Source organism: Megascapheus bottae, chromosome 5, assembly GCF_031878675.1.
Source record: "Megascapheus bottae isolate mThoBot1 chromosome 5, mThoBot2.hap1, whole genome shotgun sequence".
Taxonomy (NCBI): domain Eukaryota; kingdom Metazoa; phylum Chordata; class Mammalia; order Rodentia; family Geomyidae; genus Megascapheus; species Megascapheus bottae.
The window spans coordinates 67,923,500-67,944,927 of NC_143513.1; the positions used below are offsets into that span (position 1 = coordinate 67,923,500).

At 47.6% G+C, this 21,428-nt stretch overlaps 1 protein-coding gene across 1 annotated transcript; it reads left to right on the top strand.

Moving 5' to 3' along the window:
* The first annotated feature begins 931 nt into the window (after positions 1-931).
* Smo (smoothened, frizzled class receptor) lies at positions 932-20,973 on the top strand. The gene is made up of 12 exons (XM_090333287.1): positions 932-1,259; positions 10,552-10,757; positions 11,675-11,884; positions 12,099-12,271; positions 12,610-12,829; positions 12,911-13,034; positions 15,249-15,341; positions 15,708-15,816; positions 17,664-17,849; positions 18,294-18,442; positions 18,947-19,081; positions 19,541-20,973. The coding sequence occupies exons 1-12, from the start codon at positions 932-934 to the stop codon at positions 19,975-19,977; spliced, it is 2,370 nt and encodes a 789-aa protein (XP_090189413.1). The 3' UTR covers positions 19,978-20,973.
* Positions 20,974-21,428: the final 455 nt, after the last annotated feature.

Here is a 21,428-nt window from a genome sequence, read left to right on the forward strand (position 1 = left end):
CTGAAAGCTTTACTGAAAGCAGCATTGAGCAACTGGGCAGGGATGATGCTTTGTTTCTCCCATCCTAACAGGAGAAATGTCCTGCAAACCAGCTGCAGACAGATCAAGTTATAGCTAAAGTCTCTCATAGAAGTTCTGCACCGCGACTTCCACCCATCTCTTACCCTTGCAGGGTGTGTGTGTGTGTGTGTGTGTGTGTGTGTGTGTGTGTGTGTGTGTGTGTGTGTGTGTGTGTGTGTGTGTGTGTGTGTGTGTTGGTGCGAGTAGGGGGAAGACCTCCCCAATTTGGGCTCCTCTAGGCTCAAGCTCAGCCCCTCCTCTCTAGCTTCTCCTCCCTTCCTCTCTCCCTCGCCCAGTCCCTCCCCCAGCCTTGGTGAGGGGGGCCGGGCTTGGCTCCGCCTGGCCCCGAGCATTCCTGAGAGCCAGGCCAGCTAGAGCAACAAAGGAGCCGGGTAGTCGGCGGGGAGAGCTAGGGGGCTGCAGCGCGGCTTCGTGGAGGTGGTGGCTGGGCCGCGGGCGGGCGTGGGGGCGGAGTCGGGGCTCCAGTTCTGCACCCCCCGCAGGCGCCAGGCCTCCTCGAGGGGCTGGAAGTTTGTTTTAGTGGTAGAAGAGGGAATGGAGCTAACGATTGGGGGCCCCGGGGGCTCCCGGTGTTGAAGACAACTTTCGGTTGCCCGGCGAAGGAGTGGGAGTTGTGCAACCTGGCTCGGGCCTCCGCTGCCCAACATGGGCCCTGGGTTCCAAACTTTGCGAAGTTGGGCGCCAAGGGGCCGGGGCGCGCGGAGCGTCCGGGGGAAGCCGGCCCCAGACTCGTGGGGTACTCAGATCGCCTGAGTTGCCTCCGTGGCCCCCCGGGTGGTGCGTGTGGCCTGGGGGCTCCGGGGAGCCGGCGGGGGCGCCCAGGGCTTCTGCTGAGTTGGCGAGTTTGGCCATGGCCGCTGCCCGCCCTGCGCGGGGGCCGGAGCTGCAGCTCCTGGGGCTGCTGCTGTTGCTGCTGGGGGGCCTGGGTCTAGGAGCGGCCCTGAGCGGGAACAGGACCGGGCCCGAGTCGCGGATCGGTGGCGGGAACGCGAAGAGGAGCGCGGCGGTGACCGGCCCTCCATCCCTGCTGAGCCACTGCGGCCGCGCCGCCCCCTGCGAGCCGCTGCGCTCCAACGTGTGCCTGGGCTCGGCGCTGCCCTACGGGGCCACCTCCACGCTGCTGGCCGGGGACTCGGACTCCCAGGAGGAGGCGCACGGCAAACTCGTGCTCTGGTCCGGTAAGCGCGTGGAAGCTGGGTCTGGGACGGGGCGCCGAGTTGGTGGGATGGGGACCCTGTTGGAAAGAAAAGGCCGAGGCCTGAGCCTCTGAGGGGAGGGGTCCGCCCAATCCCCCGGGGCAGTTGGAGGAGCCATCTAGAACGGTGGGGATGTACCGGAGGGGGGACTCTCCGTGCTGGGGAAGGAAGAACAAGGAAACCGAGGAAGCCAGTGAGTCACAAAGGGCCTAGACGAGGTGGGTGAGTAAAGAATGGATAGGAGGAATGAGTGGCCCTGGGGAGGGGGCTCAGCCACTGTTTAGGCAGAGGAGTTGCACCTTCTGCAATCAGGGCCCTCTGAATTCAAGGCAGTGCTTAGACTTGGGGGAAACTGGAGTCAGGGAGAGGAAAGAAAGGGGAGAAGGGTTGGGGTAAGAATGGATTTAGGTATTTGGAGAGAGAAGGTGGTGGCAAATTTGTGAAATCTGTAAAGGAAAAGAAACCCCTTTATGATGAATTATCTGGAAATCTTGATTTAGGAAGTAAGTCTAGATAGAGAACTGTGACTTTAGTCTTGCATTCACAGATTTGAGTCAGAAAAATGGGGACTCTCAAGGTATGCATAAAAGAACGGATTCTCATGGTTGTGTGTATGCAGAACACTCAAGTCTGGGCGACTGAGTGTCTGTGGGCACTTCCACACTATTTGGAAGTCCTTTCTTTGGGGTAGAATAGTGGCAGAGAGAGAAAACTGTAAGCAGGTACTTTCTTAGCAGTGTGGGAGAGTAGATTAGCTCCCTGTCTATCAATCTTCTGGACTAGGGCACTTGAAGGGAGCTAGGGAAGGAAACTGAGTTGCCATCCCCAGCTGGTGTGATTTAAATCCTCCATTGATTGAAAAGGAGAAGACCCCTGAGAGCCACCTCCTTCTCACAGGCCTGAGGTGACCTTTGTCTTAGCTTCCCTTGAAGCTAGTGAGGATTCTAATACCTGCTGGTCATTGCTAACTGGGCCACCAGAGTACTCAGCCTTTGCTGAATGTTGATTGAACAAGACCATACGTTAGAGGAGAAACTTGAAGGGTGGTAGCTAGGGGGTAAAGCGCTATCCCATGAGGGGACCAAGCTGTAAAGCCAGCAGGGTATGCAGAAGCCACAGAGAACCAACAGTAATTTTGAAAAACTTGTGATCACTATCACATAAGATCTATATGTTTTTCACACTGTTTATGATAGTCTCTGCACAAATATGACATTATAATTGTGTATGATATATACGTGAAAGAGTGTATATAGGAAATACAATTGTAGTCTTTAAAATGGCATACCTATGAAAGACTGAAAATAAAACATGGAAGAAACATTTAGCAAGTTTTCTCTGAGTATCACCTCAAATAAGACTTAAATTTAAGAACCAGCTATATGGAAAAATCTGAATCTCTCAGCACTAGAACTCATTGAGTTCTGAGTTACTGTGATGATGAGAGGGTATTTATTTTGAGAAGTTCCAGGTTGCGTTCCCCTATGTGAAATGTTTTTGTGATGCTGCCCCTCTGTAGCTACCATCAGATGAAGAGGAAGAGGGAGGATCTGTTTCCAGCCTATGTTCCTGAGAGCAGCTGCTGGATTGTTATAAGTGGTTTTGGCAAAAGTATGCATGAGTTAGAACTAAATGAAAAGCCAAGGTGTGGTGAACACTTGTGATCTCAGCTACTCACAGGGTAGAGACAAGAGGATCTTCAGACAGAAGCCAGCCCCAGCAAAGATGGCAAGATCCTGTCTCCAAACCAAAATATAAACAAAAGGGCTAGGGATGTGACTCAAGTAGTAGAGTGCTTGCCTAGTATGTACTTGGTCCTAGGTTTAATTCCTAGTACTGCAGAAAGATCAACAACAACAGAAAAGAACCAACTGCTGGTTGTGCAGGTTTAAGCCTCACCAGTTGGCAGAGCAGGGGCCTGTAGATTTGCCATCATGAGTGCAGGGTTGCTAAGCCATTCTGAGCTCTTCTCTGCTGCTGTCCACTATCCCTTACTCCGTTTCATTCCCCTGTGCTTTTGGCACGCTCTGCTCTTGCTATTTGCTGTTTTGTGAAGTAGGGCCAGAAGCAAGGGTTGGCACTTGCTAGGTGAGTAAGTAGGTATAGGATGTGAACTGGAGCCACGTGCAGGAATCACAATCTATCCTTCATCTAGGAACCCCTGGCTAGAGGCTTGTCTTGTCCTGAGTTAGTGATCCTGATCTGGTGGTAGGTGTAGTCGTAGTCAGTGTCAGCTGGCTCTTGCTGGTGTTTTGGGGGTAAAGTGAAGACTTAAGTTACATCTGTAAACTTTTGAGGGTAGGAACTTGCTCTTCATCCTTCTCCCCCCGCCCACCAGAGCTCAGAGTGCTGGGTGTACAGCCATCCAATCATCCATTCAACTATGAATTGAGTGCTTGCTATCTGCCACATGTTGGGACAGGTTCTGAGGTGTAGTAAGTTATACAATACAAGCATGATCTCTCTACCACCAAGAGGAAGATGGATAATTAAGCAGGTAGTGGTGATATCTGTGAAAACCACTGTGACATTGTAGGTGTTGAAGGACCCCAAAGAGCTTTGAGGAGCAAGGGAGGATTTCCAGATGAACTGACATTTAACCCAGGACTTGAGAAAAATATTCAGATTACCAAAAGAGGGCTGGGGAGGGAGGGATAAGAAAGGGAAATAGCATGTACAAGGGTTTACAGGTAAGAGCATGGTACCCAGAAGTATAATAATTGCAGTGGAACTAGATCAAAGCATGTGAGGGGTAGAATTGTAGAAGATAAAGGTTGAGAATTAGAAAGTAAAAGGATTCATACCTCCTATTAAGTTTGGACGCTATCAGAAAGGAGCCATTGAAGGCTTTTAAGCAAAGAGATGTAATCATACTTTCATCATAGAACAATCTGTTCAAATGCTGTATGTTGAAGTTAGCAACACAGGGCCAAGACTAGAGCGCACTCACTCCATCAGAATATGGTTGAAATAATTTGAGTGGGATATGATGGTGTTCGGATTGGAAAAACAAGATGGAGGGTTACATGGATTCCAGAGTATCAGAAAGATGATTTGATGTGGGACATAGATGATCAAGACGACCTAGGTTTTTCAGACTTGTGTGGCAGCTACTGCCATACCTTCTTATTAGGATAAAAAAATGATAATGAGGGGCAAGGAGCTTGGCTTAATGGTAGAGTGCTTGTCTGGTATGCATAAAGACCCAGGTTCGATTCCTTGGTACCATATACATGGAAAAGAGCTGAAGGTGGTGCGTGGCTCAAGTGGTAGAGCTCTAGCCTTGAGAAAGCCTAAAGACAGTGCTCAGGCCCTGAGTTCAAGGCCCAGGACTGGCAAACATAAATAAATAACTAAAAAAAGAATGCAAAATAAAAGGTAATGAAGGGGGGATTTAAGAAGAAAGCATGAATTAGGCTCTAGTTGGCTCATCTGAAATCTTAGCTTCTCAGGAGGCTGAGATCTAAGGCTTTCAGTTCAGTGTTAGTCTAGGTAGGAAAGTCCAGGAAGCTATTACCTCCCATTAATCACAAAAAACCCAAAAGGAGGGGATATGTGGCTCAAGTGATAGAGCACCAGCCTTGAGCCAGAAAGCTAAGGGACAGGGCCCTGGGCCTTGAGTTCAAGCTCCAGTTTGGGTCAAAGAAGAACAGGATGAGAACAAGGACAAAGAGAAAGCATAGGTTCAATCTTGACTGTGTGAACAATACATGCTTAATGGATACCTACTTGGAGATTTCCAAAAGATCTAGAACTGGGATTTGCTGAAGAGAGGTGATCACTGTGTGCTTCCTTAACCCAGATTGCTGGGATTTTGGAAGGATGCCATGAGGGAAGTTTACAGCTCAGTTGGTCCAATTTCTAGGTCTTTCTACAACTCAGATCTCCTGTTTTTCATCTCTGAAGACTTGGGACTTCTTTAGTAAGTTAGAATCTCTCCCAATTCCAGCTGGAAATGTCTCTTCCCAGGCATTCCAAGCTGACCAGACAAACATAAAGTCCAAGGCCATGGTCTACTGTATGCCAAATCTGGTTTAATAAATGGGACAAGAAAATAAAGAAGAGAGGCTTGCAGCTGGTGAGGGAATAAGTCCTGAGAGCCAGACACGTAGGCTCCTGACTGCTGCTCTGCTATGTGTACATGTGGTGGGACTCTGTCACCTAGTCGGGACATAGCCAGGCAGAAAGAGATGAGCTGGGAGGAATTTTTCTCATTTGCCTCTGAGACCTCAAATTGAGAGATGAGATGAGGAATATTGTTGGTGATAGTGAATAATATTTAGGTATGATCAGAAAGAATTTCTTGACCAGCACAATGGCTCACACCTGTAATCCTAGCTGAGATCTGAGGATCAAGGTTCAAAGCCAACCCCAGGCACAAAAGGACCTGAGACTCTTATTTCCAACTAAGCCCTAGAAAACAGGAAGTGGAGCTTGGCTCAAGGGTAGGGTGGTAGCCTTGAGTCGAATTGCTCAGGGACAGCGCCCAGGCCAAGCTCAAGCCCCATAAAAAAAAGAAAAAAAGTTTTCAAATCTGGCTAATGATTAGAATGTATACATTGTGTGTGTCTGTACACACACATATATACATATATATATTTATGTGTGTAATATAGATATATCTGTATATGTACCAGATGTTTTAATACTTTCCATCTATGTGAAAATATATCTATATTATATATTTTCATATACAGGGAAATATATATACTACATAGATCTATATATGTTAGAGATATATCTATATATCTATATGCTTATATATATATAGGTGTAGCATATCTCTCTATAGAGAGAGTTATAATAACTGTATGGAAAGTACACTCTACCACTTGAGCCACAAGTTGCTTTTAATGTATCAGTTAAATTTTTTGAAGTAAAAATGTACATATAAAATCACAAAGGAAATAATCTATACTGAAAGACAGTAGCTACAGGCTAGCTCAGTAGAAGCTAGTCTAGGTTCAATTGCCATTAATGAAAAGAAGAGAAATAGTTATCAACTATGGAGAAAAAAGGCTTGCTTTGCTGTACATATATTTTATTGCCACACTGAACAAGACCTACTACAGGTGTAAGTATAACGTCCAAGTGATGATGAATTAACTGAGAGTGTGGCCTAGTCCTGGAGTGCTTGGTGGATTGGTGCATGCCTGTAATTCCAGCTACTCCAGAGGCTGAGAATCTTGAGTTCAAGGCCCACCTGGGTAACCTAGCAAGACCTCATCTAAAAATAAATAAAATAAAAACAAAAAACAGCAAAAGCAAAACAAGTAAAACTGGTGTTCGATTTCTCTTTTCAGGTTCATTTTCTTTTCTTCAATGAGAAGCTTCCTCTCAGTCTAGTATTTTGGTGTATTTCTATATTTTGTTTTTTGCTTGCTTGCTTTTAAGTGGATAGTACATGTACATCGTATAACATTCAAAAGGAATAAAAGTGAATTTCTATTTAATTCCAGTTATACTTTTCTCATCAGAGGTAGACACCACTACTGGTTTTCATGATTTTTTTTAAGAGATACCCTGTCTATGTCCATCTGTACATGTGTCCTTAGTCTTTCCTCCACTTCCAGCATGTGTCATGCTCCACTCAACTGTACATATTGGACAATATTCCATCTCCATGCATATAATTCTACCTCTATTAGTGTCCTATTGTATTGCCATACTGCTAATAATGTGGTATTTTCAGATGTTTTAATTTCTATCAGTTTGAAGATTTACAAGTTATCTCTTGTGATTTTATTTTGTATTTGTTTTGTTAAAAATGGGGCTGAGGACTGGGAGTTTGGCCTAGTGGTAGAATGCTTACCTAGCATGCAAGAAGCTTTAGGTTTGATTCTTTGGTACCATTTACACAGAAAAAGCCGGAAGTGGTGCTGTGGCTCAGGTGGTAGACTGCCAGCCTTGAGAAAGCCCAAGGACAGTGCCCTGAGATCAAGCCTCAAGAGTGGGGTGGGGGGAAAAAAGAATGAGGCAGAGCATCTTTTTGTTATATATTGGTTTTTGGTGCTGGGGCTTGAACCCAGGGGTCTGGGTACTGTCCTTGAACTATTTTATTTTATTTTTTGCCAGTCCTGGGGCTCCCAACCCCCAACGTCAACCATTTCTCATTGATTTGAAAGAGCTTTGTATATGTAAGGAGAGTGACTCTTTCTTTACCTGTCTTACGTATTAGAAATGTATTTTCTTGGTGTATTGCCTTTCTTATGATTTTGTTTACTTTTACTTTACAGAACTTATCTATTTTTCTGGAGGCTTTCTAAAAAATCTTTTATTTACAGCCTCTAGGTTGTTTTTTAAAAGGCCTTTCTCATTCCAAGGTTTGAAAATAATTTTCCACCTTTTCTTCTAGCACTTTTAACTTTTAAAAATATTATAGAAGCCGAGAGTTTGGCCTAGGGGTAAAGTGCTTGCCTAGCATGCACAAAGACTGGAGTTCGATTCCTCAGTATCACATACATAGAAAAGCCATAAGTGCAGGGCCGGGAGTTTGGCCTAGTGGTTAAAGTGCTTGCCTAGCATGCATGAAGACCCAGGTTCGATTCCTCGGTACCACATACATAGTAAAAAGCTGGAAGTGGTGCTGAGGCTCAAGTGGTAGAGCTCTAGCCTTGAGAAAGTCCAAGGACAGTGCTCAGGCCCTGAGCTCAAGCCCAGGACTGGCAAAAAAAACAAAAAACAAAAAAAACAAAAGAAAAGCCATAAGTGGTGCTGTAGTTCAAGTGGTAGAGTGCTACCCTTGAGGAAAGCCCAAGGATAGTGCTCAGGCTCTGAGTTCAAGCCCCAGGACTGGCAAAAAAAATTATAGATAATCTTGATCCATCTGGAGTTTTCTGTTATGGAAGAAATGGAATAAAAATTCAACTTATTTTTTCTATATATGACTCCCCGATTTTTTTTACCTGCCTAATAAGTCTAAGGGTCTGTATGAGAGAGATACATGAGAGTGGGGGAAGAGAAGATAAAAGAGAAACACAGAAGAGCAAAATCGAGAAAAATAGCATTTTAATCAATTAACTGTATGGAACCCCTCTAGAGTACATTTTACTCTAGAGGGCTCCTCCCTCCCATATTTTAAATGTATTATGTAATAACTATTCAGTAAAATTCATATTTCCTGTTTGCCTACTTTGATACATTTAAATAAGTGCTTGTAGTCATAACTAGTTATCATGTTTAAGACAGAACAGTCTCTCACCCAGATGTGCAGATGCTCTGATTTACAGTGTTTCAACTTAAACAGGTTTTTTTTGTGTGTCTTAAGAATGGTGCAAAGGCAACATGCATTCAATAGAATTTTTCTTCCAAGTTAGAATTTGGATCTCTTCCCAGGTGAATTATATGTAATCTAATCTCTCCACACTGCTGGACAGTGGTTGTGAGCTACAGTTCCCAGGCAGCTGCTTTATCATGCTTCTCAGTGTGCTGTGCTGCTAAGGTAGGATGCTCAGAAACGGAGGTGTTTGAGTGCATTTCCCATCTAGGAGTCTCTCACTTCATGGTGGATTGATGAGTACACAGTCACCTTATAAGACAAGAAACATTGCACCCTCTCCTTTTACCCTGGCCCTGGCCCCTGTTGCTCTGTTGTCCACATAAATCACCCACTCAGAATTTCCAGGACTGGAATCTTCCAGGTGGTTCTGAGGTGAGTTGGGTGGGAATGTTGTCTGAGATTATTTCTGTATAACTAGGAGGAACTTGCTTATCCCCCTGAAGCAGACTCAGAGCTACCGTGTTGAAAGTAGGCCTCAAACCAGTGATATCAGCTAGCCTTTCTTAAGGCACTTACTACCTCATAGGTGTGTCACTTTTCACAACTGTTCATGGGTAAATCTACCATTCTGCTATCACAGAGGAGGAGACTGAGTCCAGAGGTAGACATTTAGGACCTTGCCCAAGACCACAGGCTGATTGAAGACTCCATGCTGCTTATTCTCCATTGTCTCCCTGGGAAAAGGCTGCTTTCCAATCCCCTTCACCCCTAGCATAATGGTGGGATGTTCATCCATGCTGGCTCTCATATCCTGATCCAATGTCTCACCTGGGATACAGGTGTCACTTGACTCTATAGGGACTATGGAAAAAAAGCACAGTGATCCAGGTGCTTGTGGCTCACATCTATAATCCTAGCTACTCAGGGGGCTGAGATCTGAAGATCGAGGTTCAAAGCCAGCTCAGGCATGAAAGACCAGGAGACTCTTATCTCCTATTAACCACCAGAAAACCAGAAGTGGTGCTGTGGCTCAAGTGGTAGAGTGCTAGTCTTGAGCGGAAGAGCTCAGGGTCAGGACCCAGGCCCAGAATCCAAGCCCCAAACTGACAAAAAAAAAAAAAGGAAAGAAAGCAGAGTGAACCCCCTATTGGAGGGAGTGAAGTAGAGGTTTGGGCTGGGGCAGGGGCGCTGGGAGACCCTTGTGAGTTTCTGTCTACTGACAATATCTCTCCTCCCTGTGCACTGGCTGCAGCCTCTTTCTCCCACCTGATCTGTTTCTTCCTCTGCATCTGGAGTTCCTGGCTCCTCTGACTACCTCTTCTTAAGTCTTCAGTTCTTCTTTCTCTACTTCAGTTTGGTAAGAGGAGCAAGGATTTGGAGGGCTGGGCAAGGGGAAGCACCTGGTTCTAGTGAGTTGGGCCCAAGGAGGGTCTCACAGCCCTCCTGCCCCTGGAAGAGAGAAGCCTGTAGAAGGGTTTCAAAGAGCCATGCACTTGGGGGCCATGTCTCCAATCCTAGCTACTCTGGAGGCTGAGATCTGAGAATTGAAATTCAAAGCCATCCCAGACAATAGAATCCATGAGATTCTTATCTCCAGTTAACCACCAGAAGGTCAGAAGTAGAGATGTGGCTCAAGTGATAGAGCATCAGCATTGAGTGAAAAAACTAAGGAACAGTGTCCAAGCCCCAAGTTCAAGCTCCCAAACTGGAACAACAACAAAATTCCCTATGTTCAGACAGAAGCTTCCCTTTGGGCTGTCTTCCTGCCACCACTCTTGCATAGGTTGGGGGAGGGGGGTGAACAGTTTTGGTACTGTGGGTACATGGTGGGAAGAAATTAGGAAGGTGAAGTGGCTGGCAGAGCATGGGGCAGCCCTGTAGCACACAGAAATGGCCTGCCCAGTCCTGTTGAGAAACTACCAACACGTGTGAGCAGTAGCACCTGTCCTGCCATGTGGAAGAGTCCTAGAAGACAGGGTGCAGCCATTGCATTGGGTTAAATGGAGGGGGGGGGTCTTTACTGCATTATACCCAGACTGTTGTTCCCACCGCCAGGCCTCAGGAATGCCCCCCGATGCTGGGCAGTGATCCAGCCTCTGCTGTGTGCAGTGTACATGCCCAAGTGTGAGAATGACCGCGTGGAGCTGCCCAGCCGCACCCTCTGCCAGGCCACCAGAGGCCCCTGTGCCATCGTGGAGCGGGAGCGGGGCTGGCCAGACTTCCTTCGATGTACCCCTGACCACTTTCCTGAAGGCTGCCCGGTGAGTGCTCTGAGAGGTAACATCTGGCAGTCTAGCCTGGCACGAGGCAGGCATCTGCTGGGAGGCAGAGAGATCAGCACCTTCACTTCTGGTGACCTTAAGTCTACAACCATGTGATCCATGAGCTGTAAGTGCAGCAGCTCACTGCTGGAACCTCTCTCTCAAGGGTTCTCAACTAACCCAAGAAAACATTGCAGCAAGGATTGTTTGAACACCTACTCTGTTAGGTTTTGGGGTGCCACAGGATGCATAGATGATAGGAGCTTGCCTCTGGGACTTTATAATTCATGTTGAGATCAGGCATGGAATAAGGAACAACAGGAGACACCAAGATGGTGTGGGAGGTGGGGGGAGAAGGAGATGGAAGTAGAGAAAGAAGAATATCTAGTCTGCCTGGGAAAGGAGAGATCACAATAATAGCAAGAACAGAAATCATAGTAAAAATATAGACTATAATTTACCACATACAAAATAGCATTAGAAGCACTGTCTATGTTCTTACTTATCTGATCCTTAGACCTTACCTTCAAGTAAGTAAGATTTCCTCATTGATGGGGAAACACAGTAGCTCACACCTGTAATCCTAGCTGCTCAGGAGGCTGAAATCTGAGAACTGCAGTTCCAAACCAGCCCAGGCAGACACATGTGAGAGATTCTTATTTCCAGTTAACCAGCAAAATGTCAGAAGTGAAGCTATGGTTCAAGTGACAAAAGTTAAGTGAGAGCACAAGACCCTGAATTTTAACCCTCCCCCCCCAACACACACAAGGGGAAGCTAAGGTACAGAGAAGTCAAATCATTAGCTCAAAGCTACACAGACAAGTCTGATGAGGTTCTATACCCTAGAAACATACTCCCCCTTTCCCCATGAGTTACCTCTCCCCTTGCCATTTCCTTCTCCCCTTCCTTGGTGGCAGAATGAGGTACAGAACATCAAGTTCAACAGTTCGGGCCAGTGTGAAGCACCCTTGGTGCGGACAGACAACCCCAAGAGCTGGTATGAGGATGTGGAGGGCTGTGGCATCCAGTGCCAGAACCCACTCTTCACTGAAGCAGAGCATCAAGACATGCACAGCTACATCGCGGCCTTCGGCGCTGTCACAGGCCTCTGCACGCTCTTCACCCTGGTCAGCAACCGGGAGGGACATAAGGGCAGGGAGAGGACAGGTGGATCCCTTCCCTGGAAGAGAGCCAGATTGTTAGCTAGAGGCTGAGCTCTGGAGAAGTGGGACTCAGTGGGTTTGGGGGTTCGCAGAGAAGGTCATGATGGAAGCATTTGGGGTTCAGATCAGGGCTGGTGCAGCCACAGAACAATCCTTACCTGGCTGTGATCTCTTGCAGGCCACCTTCGTGGCTGACTGGCGGAACTCAAATCGGTACCCTGCGGTTATTCTCTTCTATGTAAATGCTTGTTTCTTCGTGGGCAGCATTGGCTGGCTAGCCCAGTTCATGGATGGTGCCCGCCGGGAGATTGTCTGCCGAGCAGATGGTACCATGAGGCTTGGGGAGCCCACGTAAGCATCTTGGAGACCCAGTGGTGAGGGTAAAGGAAGGAAGGTTATAATAGGCCTTTGCTACAAAACAGGTTGGAGTTACCAGCTGGATTTCAGGGTGGGATTCTGCCCAGCCTTATTGCACCAAGGCCTCCTGTCTTGAGATCTTGGCCTCAGCCTTGGGACTGTCACTGCTTGCATCTGAAGCTCATCTTCTGCAGTCTCACCCAATCTCACTTGAGTCTTATCTCTCAGTCCTGACTCCTGAGGTCTCCAGACCTTAGCAGAGGGAGATTTGATAGAGGGAATGGGAAGTACCCTCCTACCCAATGAATGACTCCCCCCCCATATCTACACAGCTCCAATGAGACCCTGTCCTGCGTCATCATCTTTGTCATCGTGTACTATGCCCTGATGGCTGGAGTGGTCTGGTTTGTAGTTCTCACCTATGCCTGGCACACCTCTTTCAAAGCCCTGGGCACCACCTACCAACCTCTCTCGGGCAAGACTTCCTACTTCCACCTGCTTACATGGTCACTTCCCTTCGTCCTCACTGTGGCAATCCTTGCTGTGGCCCAGGTATAGTGACTGTTTGGGAGCTGGGGGTCTAAATGGGTTGGTGTTGGTAGACAAGGCCAGTAACTGAATCTCTTGCCACAGGTGGATGGGGACTCTGTGAGTGGCATCTGTTTTGTGGGGTATAAGAACTACCGCTACCGCGCTGGCTTTGTATTAGCTCCGATTGGCCTGGTGCTCATTGTAGGAGGCTACTTTCTCATCCGAGGTGAGTGATGACCAGGTCAAGGCTTTGGGTAACACAGTGTGCTGAGCACTTCCTATGTAGTAGGAGGAGTAAGAGCTTGCAGCTCTGCTTGCTTCCACTCTGAGACAGCAGCCAGCTTGGTCAGGATCTTGATGCCACGTAGAAGGGGGTAACCCTCACCTAGCTACTCAGGAGGCCAAGCTGGGCAGGAAAGTCTGTGATACTCTGATCTTCAATTAACCAGCAAAAGGCTGGAGGGGGAGCTGTGGTTCAAGTGGTAGAGCACCAGCCTTGAGCAAATAAGATTTAAAAAAAAAATAAAGAAAAAAAGTCCTTGAGAAAGGGTATCAATGTTTGTGAAGTAATGCACCTTCTATCTGGTGAATATAATGTAACCCTTCTATTAATTACAATAAAAATATATAAAAAAAAAGAAAAAAACAGGTCCAAGCCCCAGTACTGGCACAAAAATTGAAAAATGAATAAATTAAATATATATATAAAAACAAAAAAAGGTGACCCTCCAGGCAGATGTAGTGGCATTAGTGCTGGCTTGCTATGGGACAGAATCTTCGCGCAGGCCAGAAAAAATGCAGTTCCATTTTCCAAAGCCAGGGATTCTGATTTGGTAAGTAGAGGTAGGGCTGGATTCTAGCAGTGTCATCCCTTGGCAGGGTACACTTGTGTGATGGACAAGGGGTAACTTTTCCTGTCCACATGGTAAGGGTAGTTGTATACTGTCAGTCTTCTAGAGCTTGCTTTCTACTTCCTTCCTACTCCTACCCCACTCCTAACACACACAAAACAGTTTCTACAACATGCACAGATTTATTGGTATCTAATTTCCGTTTCTCAATCTGCTACCCCAAGATAAGCTTTGGTATCATGGCTCATTTTCACTGGGTTTTCTTTGTTGGTTTCAGTTTCTCCCCCTACACCATCCGCCTTCTTTTCTCCCTTTCTGGCAGAATGTCAGCCTCTGATGCATGATTTATGTCTGGTGCTGTCCTACACACAGTCACTAGCCTCATGCATGGAAACTAGTTCAAACTGAGATGTATTGTAAGTGTGAAATACACACTGTATCTGAAAGACAACATCACAAAATAAGAATAGTGGCATATAGCTCATTCATAACTTATGATAGAGATTACATGCTGATTTCATTTCTTTTCTTTTCCCTTTTTTTTCTGAGATTGAGACTTGAACTCAGTACCTGATACTTTCTCTTATTAGCTGGCATTCTACCAATTGAGCCATGCCTCCAACTCCCAAAGGGTTGGTGATTTCTTTTGTTTAATGTTGGGATGATTGTATTTCAGATATGTTAGGTTTATACAAATATATTGAACTTAATTGTTAACTGCCTTTAAAAAACATAGCCAATAGCCGGATGTGGTGGTTCATGCCTCTAATCCTAGCTACTCAGGAGGCCGAGATCTGAGGATTGGTGCAGTTCAAAGCCAGCCCAGGCACTAAAGTTCATGAGACTCTTATTTCTAATTAATCACTAGAAAACCGGAAATGGTGCTGTGGCTCAAGGGACAGGGCAGTAGCTGTGAGCTGAAATGCTCAGGGACAGTGCCCAGGCCCAGAGTTCAAGCCCCATAACTAACAAATATATGTGTGTGTGTGTGTGTGTGTGTGTGTGTGTGTGTGTGTGTGTGTATGGATACTAATTATTTTATTATTTTTTTCTAGTCTTGGGGCTTGAACTCAGGGCCTGGGCATTGTTCCTGAGCTTCTTTTGTTCAAGGTTAGCATTCTACCACTTGAGCCACAGTATTTCTTCCAGCCTTTTCTGTTTATGTGGTACTGAGGCTAGGCAAGCATTCTACCACTAAGCCACATCCCCAGCCTAAAGTTTTGAGATACTTCTGGGTAATGCTGTTTCCGAGTCTCTGCATTAGGCTTTTTCCATCTGGCTGTCTTACTTAGAGGCACCCAGACTATGCCTAATGTGCACACGCTCCTCTCCCCTCCTCTTTCTCTTTCCTCTTGTCCCCTTCTTCCTTACTCCCTTCTTCTCCCTCTCCCCCACTCCCCTTGGTTGCAGTTGCCTGAGCCCATGATAGCTTTGCCATCAGCTGTTGTTCCATTCTCTAGTCCCCATAAAATCAGCACAGATGCAATCAGTCCCAGGACTCCAGGACCATGACACCCTGCTTCCCATGCTCATTCCTGCCAGGACAGTGGCCTCACCCCTGCTAATGTCTGAGGTTCCCTTCTGTTCAGGAGTCATGACTTTGTTCTCCATCAAGAGCAACCATCCTGGGCTGCTGAGCGAGAAGGCTGCCAGCAAAATCAACGAGACCATGCTGCGTCTGGGTGAGTGGCTCCTTAGGACTCTGCCCTGAGGTCCTGGCCAGCTCAATATTGTATGGTACTGGCACTCTGGGACCTACACAGGCTGCAGAAATCAGACAAGTTAGCACCCATGGGAACAAAGTACAAGGTGTGCGGGTGAGTGGCAGTTCAAAAGCAGAGGGCCTTCTCAAGTAGAGAATCCAAATTCATGGGGACACTGCTTCCACAGGCCCATCTCCTCCCACATGGGCCCTCTGTGGTTGCCTCTGGGCTCTCCTGCCCCTTCCGCTCGAGTGGAGTCAGCCCTGGGACAGTGGTTGCCCTTCTCCCCACTGCTGCTAGAGTATCTGTGATTGGTAATGTCCCATCCTGCCCTGCCCTCCACAGGTATTTTTGGCTTCCTGGCCTTTGGCTTTGTGCTTATCACCTTCAGCTGCCACTTCTATGACTTTTTTAACCATGCCGAATGGGAGCGCAGCTTCCGGGACTACGTGTTGTGAGTGAGGGGCTTGGGGCTTGGAGGGGGTGGGGGGCGGGAGCTGGAAAGCAGTTCCGTCTCTGCTGGGTCCCAGAGGTTGGCTGGATCCCTGCCTAGGGTGAGGCTGATGATGTCTGTCTTAGATCTCAGCAGCTCTGTACTTTGCCAAATGTGGCACACAGTCTCTTAATCCCTGCTCGAGTCTCCCCTTAAGAAGCCAGATTAGCTGGGTGTGGTGACTCATACCTATAATCCTAACTACACAGGAGGCTGAGATCTGAGAATCTAGGTTCAAAGCCAGCCCAGGCACAAAAGATCGTGAGACTCTTTATCTCCAGTTAATCACTAGAAAACTGGAAGTGGGGCTGTTGCTTAGGGGTAGGGTGGTAGCCTTAAGCTGAAGAGCTCAGGGACAGCACCTAGGCCCAGATTTCAAGCCCATGACCCACAAAATAAGAAGAAGAAGAAGAAGAAGAAGAAGAAGAAGAAGAAGAAGAGGAGGAGGAGGAGGAGGAGGAGGAGGAGGAGGAGGAGGAGGAGGAGGAGGAGGAGGAGGAAGCAGCTGAAGCAGCAGCCAGATTATGCTATGGGTCCTCTGACTCCAGGCCAACCACAGAAGTTGTGCTGTCTCTAATTGTGTACCTTCAGTAGAAATCTCTGGATCCCTGCACATCTGTCTCCCTGTGATAGGACAACCACCTGCTTATGTTTGGTGGTTTTGCCTGTTCTTTTGTCTGTGTCCTGAGGATGAATAAGAAGAGTAAAAGAGGCATCTCAACTGCTGGAAGAAAAGCAGTATCTACAGCCAAGAGTAGCAATATTAAAATACCTATTAAATGTCCACTTGCACCCACCAGGTGCCAGAGGCTCATGCCTGTAATCCTAATTGATCCAGGCCTCTTAGGACTAGCTATTCAGAAGGCTGAGATTTGAGGATCAAGATCTGAAGCTAGCCTGGGCAGAAAAATCCTTGAAACTCTTATCTCCAATTAAAGCCAGAAGCAGAGGTGTGGCTCAAGTGTTAGAGCACCAGCCATAGTGCCTAGATCCTGAGTTCAGGCTCTTATGCTGGCATGTGTGTACATGTGTAACTGCACACACACACACGTGTACCCACTTGAACTGACTGCTTAAGGCTCATTACACTCTGGGTCCCTGTCCCATAGGTTTAATGTAATTGTGTGAGGTAAGGCCTAGACATCCTGAGCTCATAAAAGCTCTCCAAGTGGGCCGGGAGTTTGGCCTAGTGGTAGAGTGCTTGCCTAGCATGCACGAAGACCCAAGTTCTATTCCTTGGTACCACATACATAGAAAAAAAAAAAAAAGCCAGAAGTGGTGCTGAGGTTCAAGTGGTAGAGCTCTAGCCTTGAGAAAGTCCAAGGACAGTGCTCAGGCCCTGAGCTTAAGCCCAGGAATGGCAAAATAAATAAATAAATAAATAAATGCAAGCTCTCCAAGTGAAAATTAAGCACCAGTGACTTACATCTCTAATCTTAGCTGCTTAGGAGGCTGAGATCTGAAGATCACAATTCAAAGCCAGGCCAGGCAGAAAAGTCCATAATACCCAATTATCTACCAGAAAGCCAGGAAATGGTAGAGTGCTACCCTTAGGCACAAAAGCTCAGAGACTGCACTCTGGACCCGAGTTTAAGCTCCACAATTGGCACACACACACACTCCCCAGGTAAGGGCTGATAGGGCCTTGGGCTGTAGTTTATAGGAACTGGGTTGGATTCCTACTACCAAAACAAAACAGAAGAGCAGCATGAAAATCACATAGTAGGCTCAGTTCTTTCTAGTTTTTGTATTAACAGTTTGGTACCTTCTCATTGGACTCAGAAAGCCTCTACCATCCCTCAACACAGGTGCCAGGCTAATGTGACCATCGGGCTGCCCACCAAAAAACCCATCCCTGATTGTGAGATCAAAAATCGTCCCAGCCTTTTGGTGGAGAAGATCAACCTATTTGCCATGTTTGGAACCGGCATTGCCATGAGCACCTGGGTCTGGACCAAGGCCACACTGCTTATCTGGAGGCGCACCTGGTGCAGGTGGGGCCCGCAGCCAGCTTGTCCTGACACTCTCATCTTACTGTCAGCCTCAGGTGGCTGCCTTTAGGTTTTGTCTAGTCTTACTTTCAGCAACCCCACCACTTAAGATTGGGTTTGCCAAAGCACTACATTGAGCTGCCAGAGGCTGTCTTCTTGGTGATTCACCATTGCCCCCTGGTGATGGTTTCTGACCTCTGGAGGCCTGGGTCTAGGCCAAATGCTGGACCAGCTGGTGACATCTGAGAGCAAGTGCTTGAGAATTAGACACACAGAAGCTCTGCTGCACTCTACATTTTCTTTGTAGGGAAGATATCTCCTTTTCAGAGTCCTCAAGAGTTCATTGGGCTCCCAGCCTGGGAGGGGATGAAACCCTACATTTTGTCACCAGAATTGATGGGACACAGCTGTTTCTCCACGTCCTGATCCATCATTTCCTACTCTCAGGTTGACTGGGCAGAGTGACGATGAGCCCAAACGGATCAAGAAGAGCAAGATGATTGCCAAGGCCTTCTCAAAGCGGCGGGAGCTGCTGCAGAACCCAGGCCAGGAGCTTTCCTTTAGCATGCACACTGTCTCCCACGATGGGCCTGTGGGTGAGTCTCAGCCCCAGACCCCCTGGTTCTTTGTGGTACGGAGCTCATTCCCTCTCAGGGGATGGCCTACTGTGAGGAATAAAATGCTGCCTCTGCTCACTCACACACTTTCTTCTCCCGGCCCCTACCTCCTCGTGTGTGTGTGTGTGTGTGTGTGTGTGTGTGTGTGTGTGTGTGTGTGTGTGTGGTGGGGGTCGCTCTCTGTTTCCACCCCTGGGTCTGCTTGCTGGTAGTCTAGGTCTCTGAGGATTCTGTTGCCTCTTTTCTCTGCATCTCCAATTGTTCTTTGTGATCAGGAGTAGTCCCAGTCCCAGTCTCTAGTTGAGTCTTCTAGGGATCAGAGGCTGATCATCTCAGATTCTGAAGGATAGACATCGCTGGTTACTGGCTGAGTTTTCTCTTCCAAGGACTGTCTTAGGAAAATGAATGGGGCTGCATAAAAGACATTGTACTAAAAGGGGCTGGAAAATCACTATTTTTTTTTCTTTCTTACCATTCTCTAAGCGGGTTTGGCATTTGACCTCAATGAGCCTTCAGCTGATGTTTCCTCTGCCTGGGCCCAGCATGTTACCAAAATGGTAGCTCGGAGAGGAGCCATACTGCCCCAAGATGTATCTGTCACCCCTGTAGCAACTCCAGGTATGAGTGTTCAGGTTTCTGTAGGAAAGTGGGGAACACAGGCTATGGTTCCTTGGACTGGAGTAGTTGGGGCAGCTAGAGGTAGAGGAAGAAGGAAAGGCCCCGGAGGCTTGTTAGTGTGGGTCTGAGGCTCCAGTTGTCTAGAGTGGAGTCCAAAAAGTTCTGGGAGCTGGTGGCTGACTCCTGTAAGTCTTGCTATTCAGGAAGCTGAGCTAGGAGATTGCAGTTCAAAGCTAGTCTAGGTAGAACAGTCTTAAAAGCTGGAAATGGAGATATGGCTCAAGTGGTAAAGTGCTAACTTTGAGGGACAAAAAGCTCAGGGACAGTGCTTGGGCAGTTCAAGTGCAGGGACAGTTCAAGTCCCAGTACTGGAATGAAAAGAAAAAAATTTTTTTTTTCTGAGGAGGGAAGAATGGTGGCAAAGGAGCTCAGGTTTCAGGCTATGTTCTTTCCTGTTAGTGCCCCCAGAGGAACAAGCCAACCTGTGGCTGGTTGAGGCAGAGATCTCCCCAGAGCTGGAGAAGCGCGTGGGCCGGAAGAAGAAGCGGAGGAAGAGGAAGAAGGAGGTGTGTCCCCTGGTGGCAGCTTCTGAGCTTCCTTCCCCTACCCCTGCTCCTGCTCCTAGTGCTGTCCCTCGCTTGCCTCAGCTGCCCCGACAGAAGTGTCTGGTAGCAGCAGCAGGTGCCTGGGGAGCTGGGGAATCCTGCCAACAAGGAGCCTGGACCCTGGTCTCCAACCCATTCTGCCCAGAGCCCAGTACCCATCAGGATCCGTTCCTCCCCAGGGCTCCAGCTCCCATGGCCTGGGCTCAGGGCCGCCGCCAGGGGCTGGGGCCCATCCACTCCCGCACCAACCTAATGGAGGCAGAGCTCATGGATGCAGACTCAGACTTCTGAACCTTAATAATTAAGAAGAAACTGGGACAGGAAAGAGGAACCCACAGCATCCTGCTCTTCTTCCTCCCCTGAGGGATGGTTCTCAGAGAACCTGTAGGCCAGGGGCCCTCCTGGGAGAGTTCTGTATATGTGGCTCAAGCAGCAGGACTGTAGGAAAGAGCTGAATATCACTCATCCTTCGTGCAGCAGGGCCCTGGAGCTCAGAGTCTTCATTCTGCCCCACCAGCTGGAATCTGACTAGTGGCATCAGTCTGTAGCAGAGCTTGTGGTGGGTGATAATAGCAGAGACAGGGTGATGGTACAAAGTGGACTGTGGTGGCCATGTCTGGCAGATGAGAGCTGGCTGCTCTTTTCTGTGCCAAAGGGTGCCCTTTCCTGGTACTCTCAGACCAAAAGTGTTTTTTGTATTGTTGGTTGTCTAAGTAAGGCCAACACTCCCTTAGGTTGTGACGTTGGAAGTGTCCTATTCCCATAGTGGCCATGACCTCTGGTAACAGATGGCCTTATTCAAACCCCCCTTACCCATCTCAGTTACACCAGGCCAACCCCTTCCTACTTCTTGTTCATTGATTAGTACCCAGATCTGTAACACACACACACACACACACACACACACACACACACACACCCCTTGCTGCTGAGCTCCATCTCCAGGTAAGAGATTAGCCCTGACCTGTTGGGGTAGAAGCATGGAGTGCCAGCAACTTTGGCCTTGGAGAGTCTTTGGCCTTGAGGAGCCTCTGAGTCATGGTTTATGTATCTTTTCCTGATGGTCATGCAGCAAGGATGATCCTCTGACTTGAGGGGCTACCCTGAAAAGCTGCTGTAGCTTTAGCCAGGCAAGAAAATTTCTTTCAACCTCTACAACTGGTGGGAGAAGAAACTCTCCATCTTTCCTAAGTTCTATGTTTCCAGAACTCCACATTCAAGAACCAAACAACAGGAAGTCTTAGGAGCTGACTGAGTTCTGGGTCAGGGGTGGGGATGGGGAGAAGAAACAGCAAATAAATAAAAATGTTTTTGTATAAAGTCATGGTATGTTTCTTTTTCTTAGCTCCAGTCTTGCCCTAACTACTTACCTGGTCCTGAACTCTTGTCGTTCACATTCCCCTACGGTGATTCTGACAGGTCAAGTGGTAATTTGTCAGATGTCAGCCCAGTCCCCTTAATATGTGGGTTGTCCTTCCCAATCAGTTGTCTCTACATAGAAGTTCCTCTGTGACCAAGCTGCCTCAAGGAGAAAAAGATGGTTAAATGCTGACATGAAGCTTGCTCCCAGAGTAACTGTTGAAACAGGTGTCTCCATGATGGTATGAGTATGGGTGTAGTTCCTGGGGCCAACCATAGGCCTAACCTTAGCAGGTGGGGTTGCGAGGTGAGGGGGGAGATTGGTGTTGGGAATGATAGTGAACAATATGCATTCTGGTCAATGCTTCTTCTTCTGGACAGTC

What these genes read in the sequence shown, in the direction of transcription:
- Smo (XM_090333287.1), top strand. Translation starts at nt 932, where the DNA reads ATGGCCGCTGCCCGCCCTGCGCGGGGGCCGGAGCTGCAGCTCCTGGGG. An exon ending in ATGAGGCTTGGGGAGCCCAC is followed by an intron (nt 12,272 to 12,609) that starts GTAAGCATCTTG and finishes ATATCTACACAG; the next exon opens with CTCCAATGAGACCCTGTCCT. An exon ending in AGCTTCCGGGACTACGTGTT is followed by an intron (nt 15,817 to 17,663) that starts GTGAGTGAGGGG and finishes CCCTCAACACAG; the next exon opens with GTGCCAGGCTAATGTGACCA.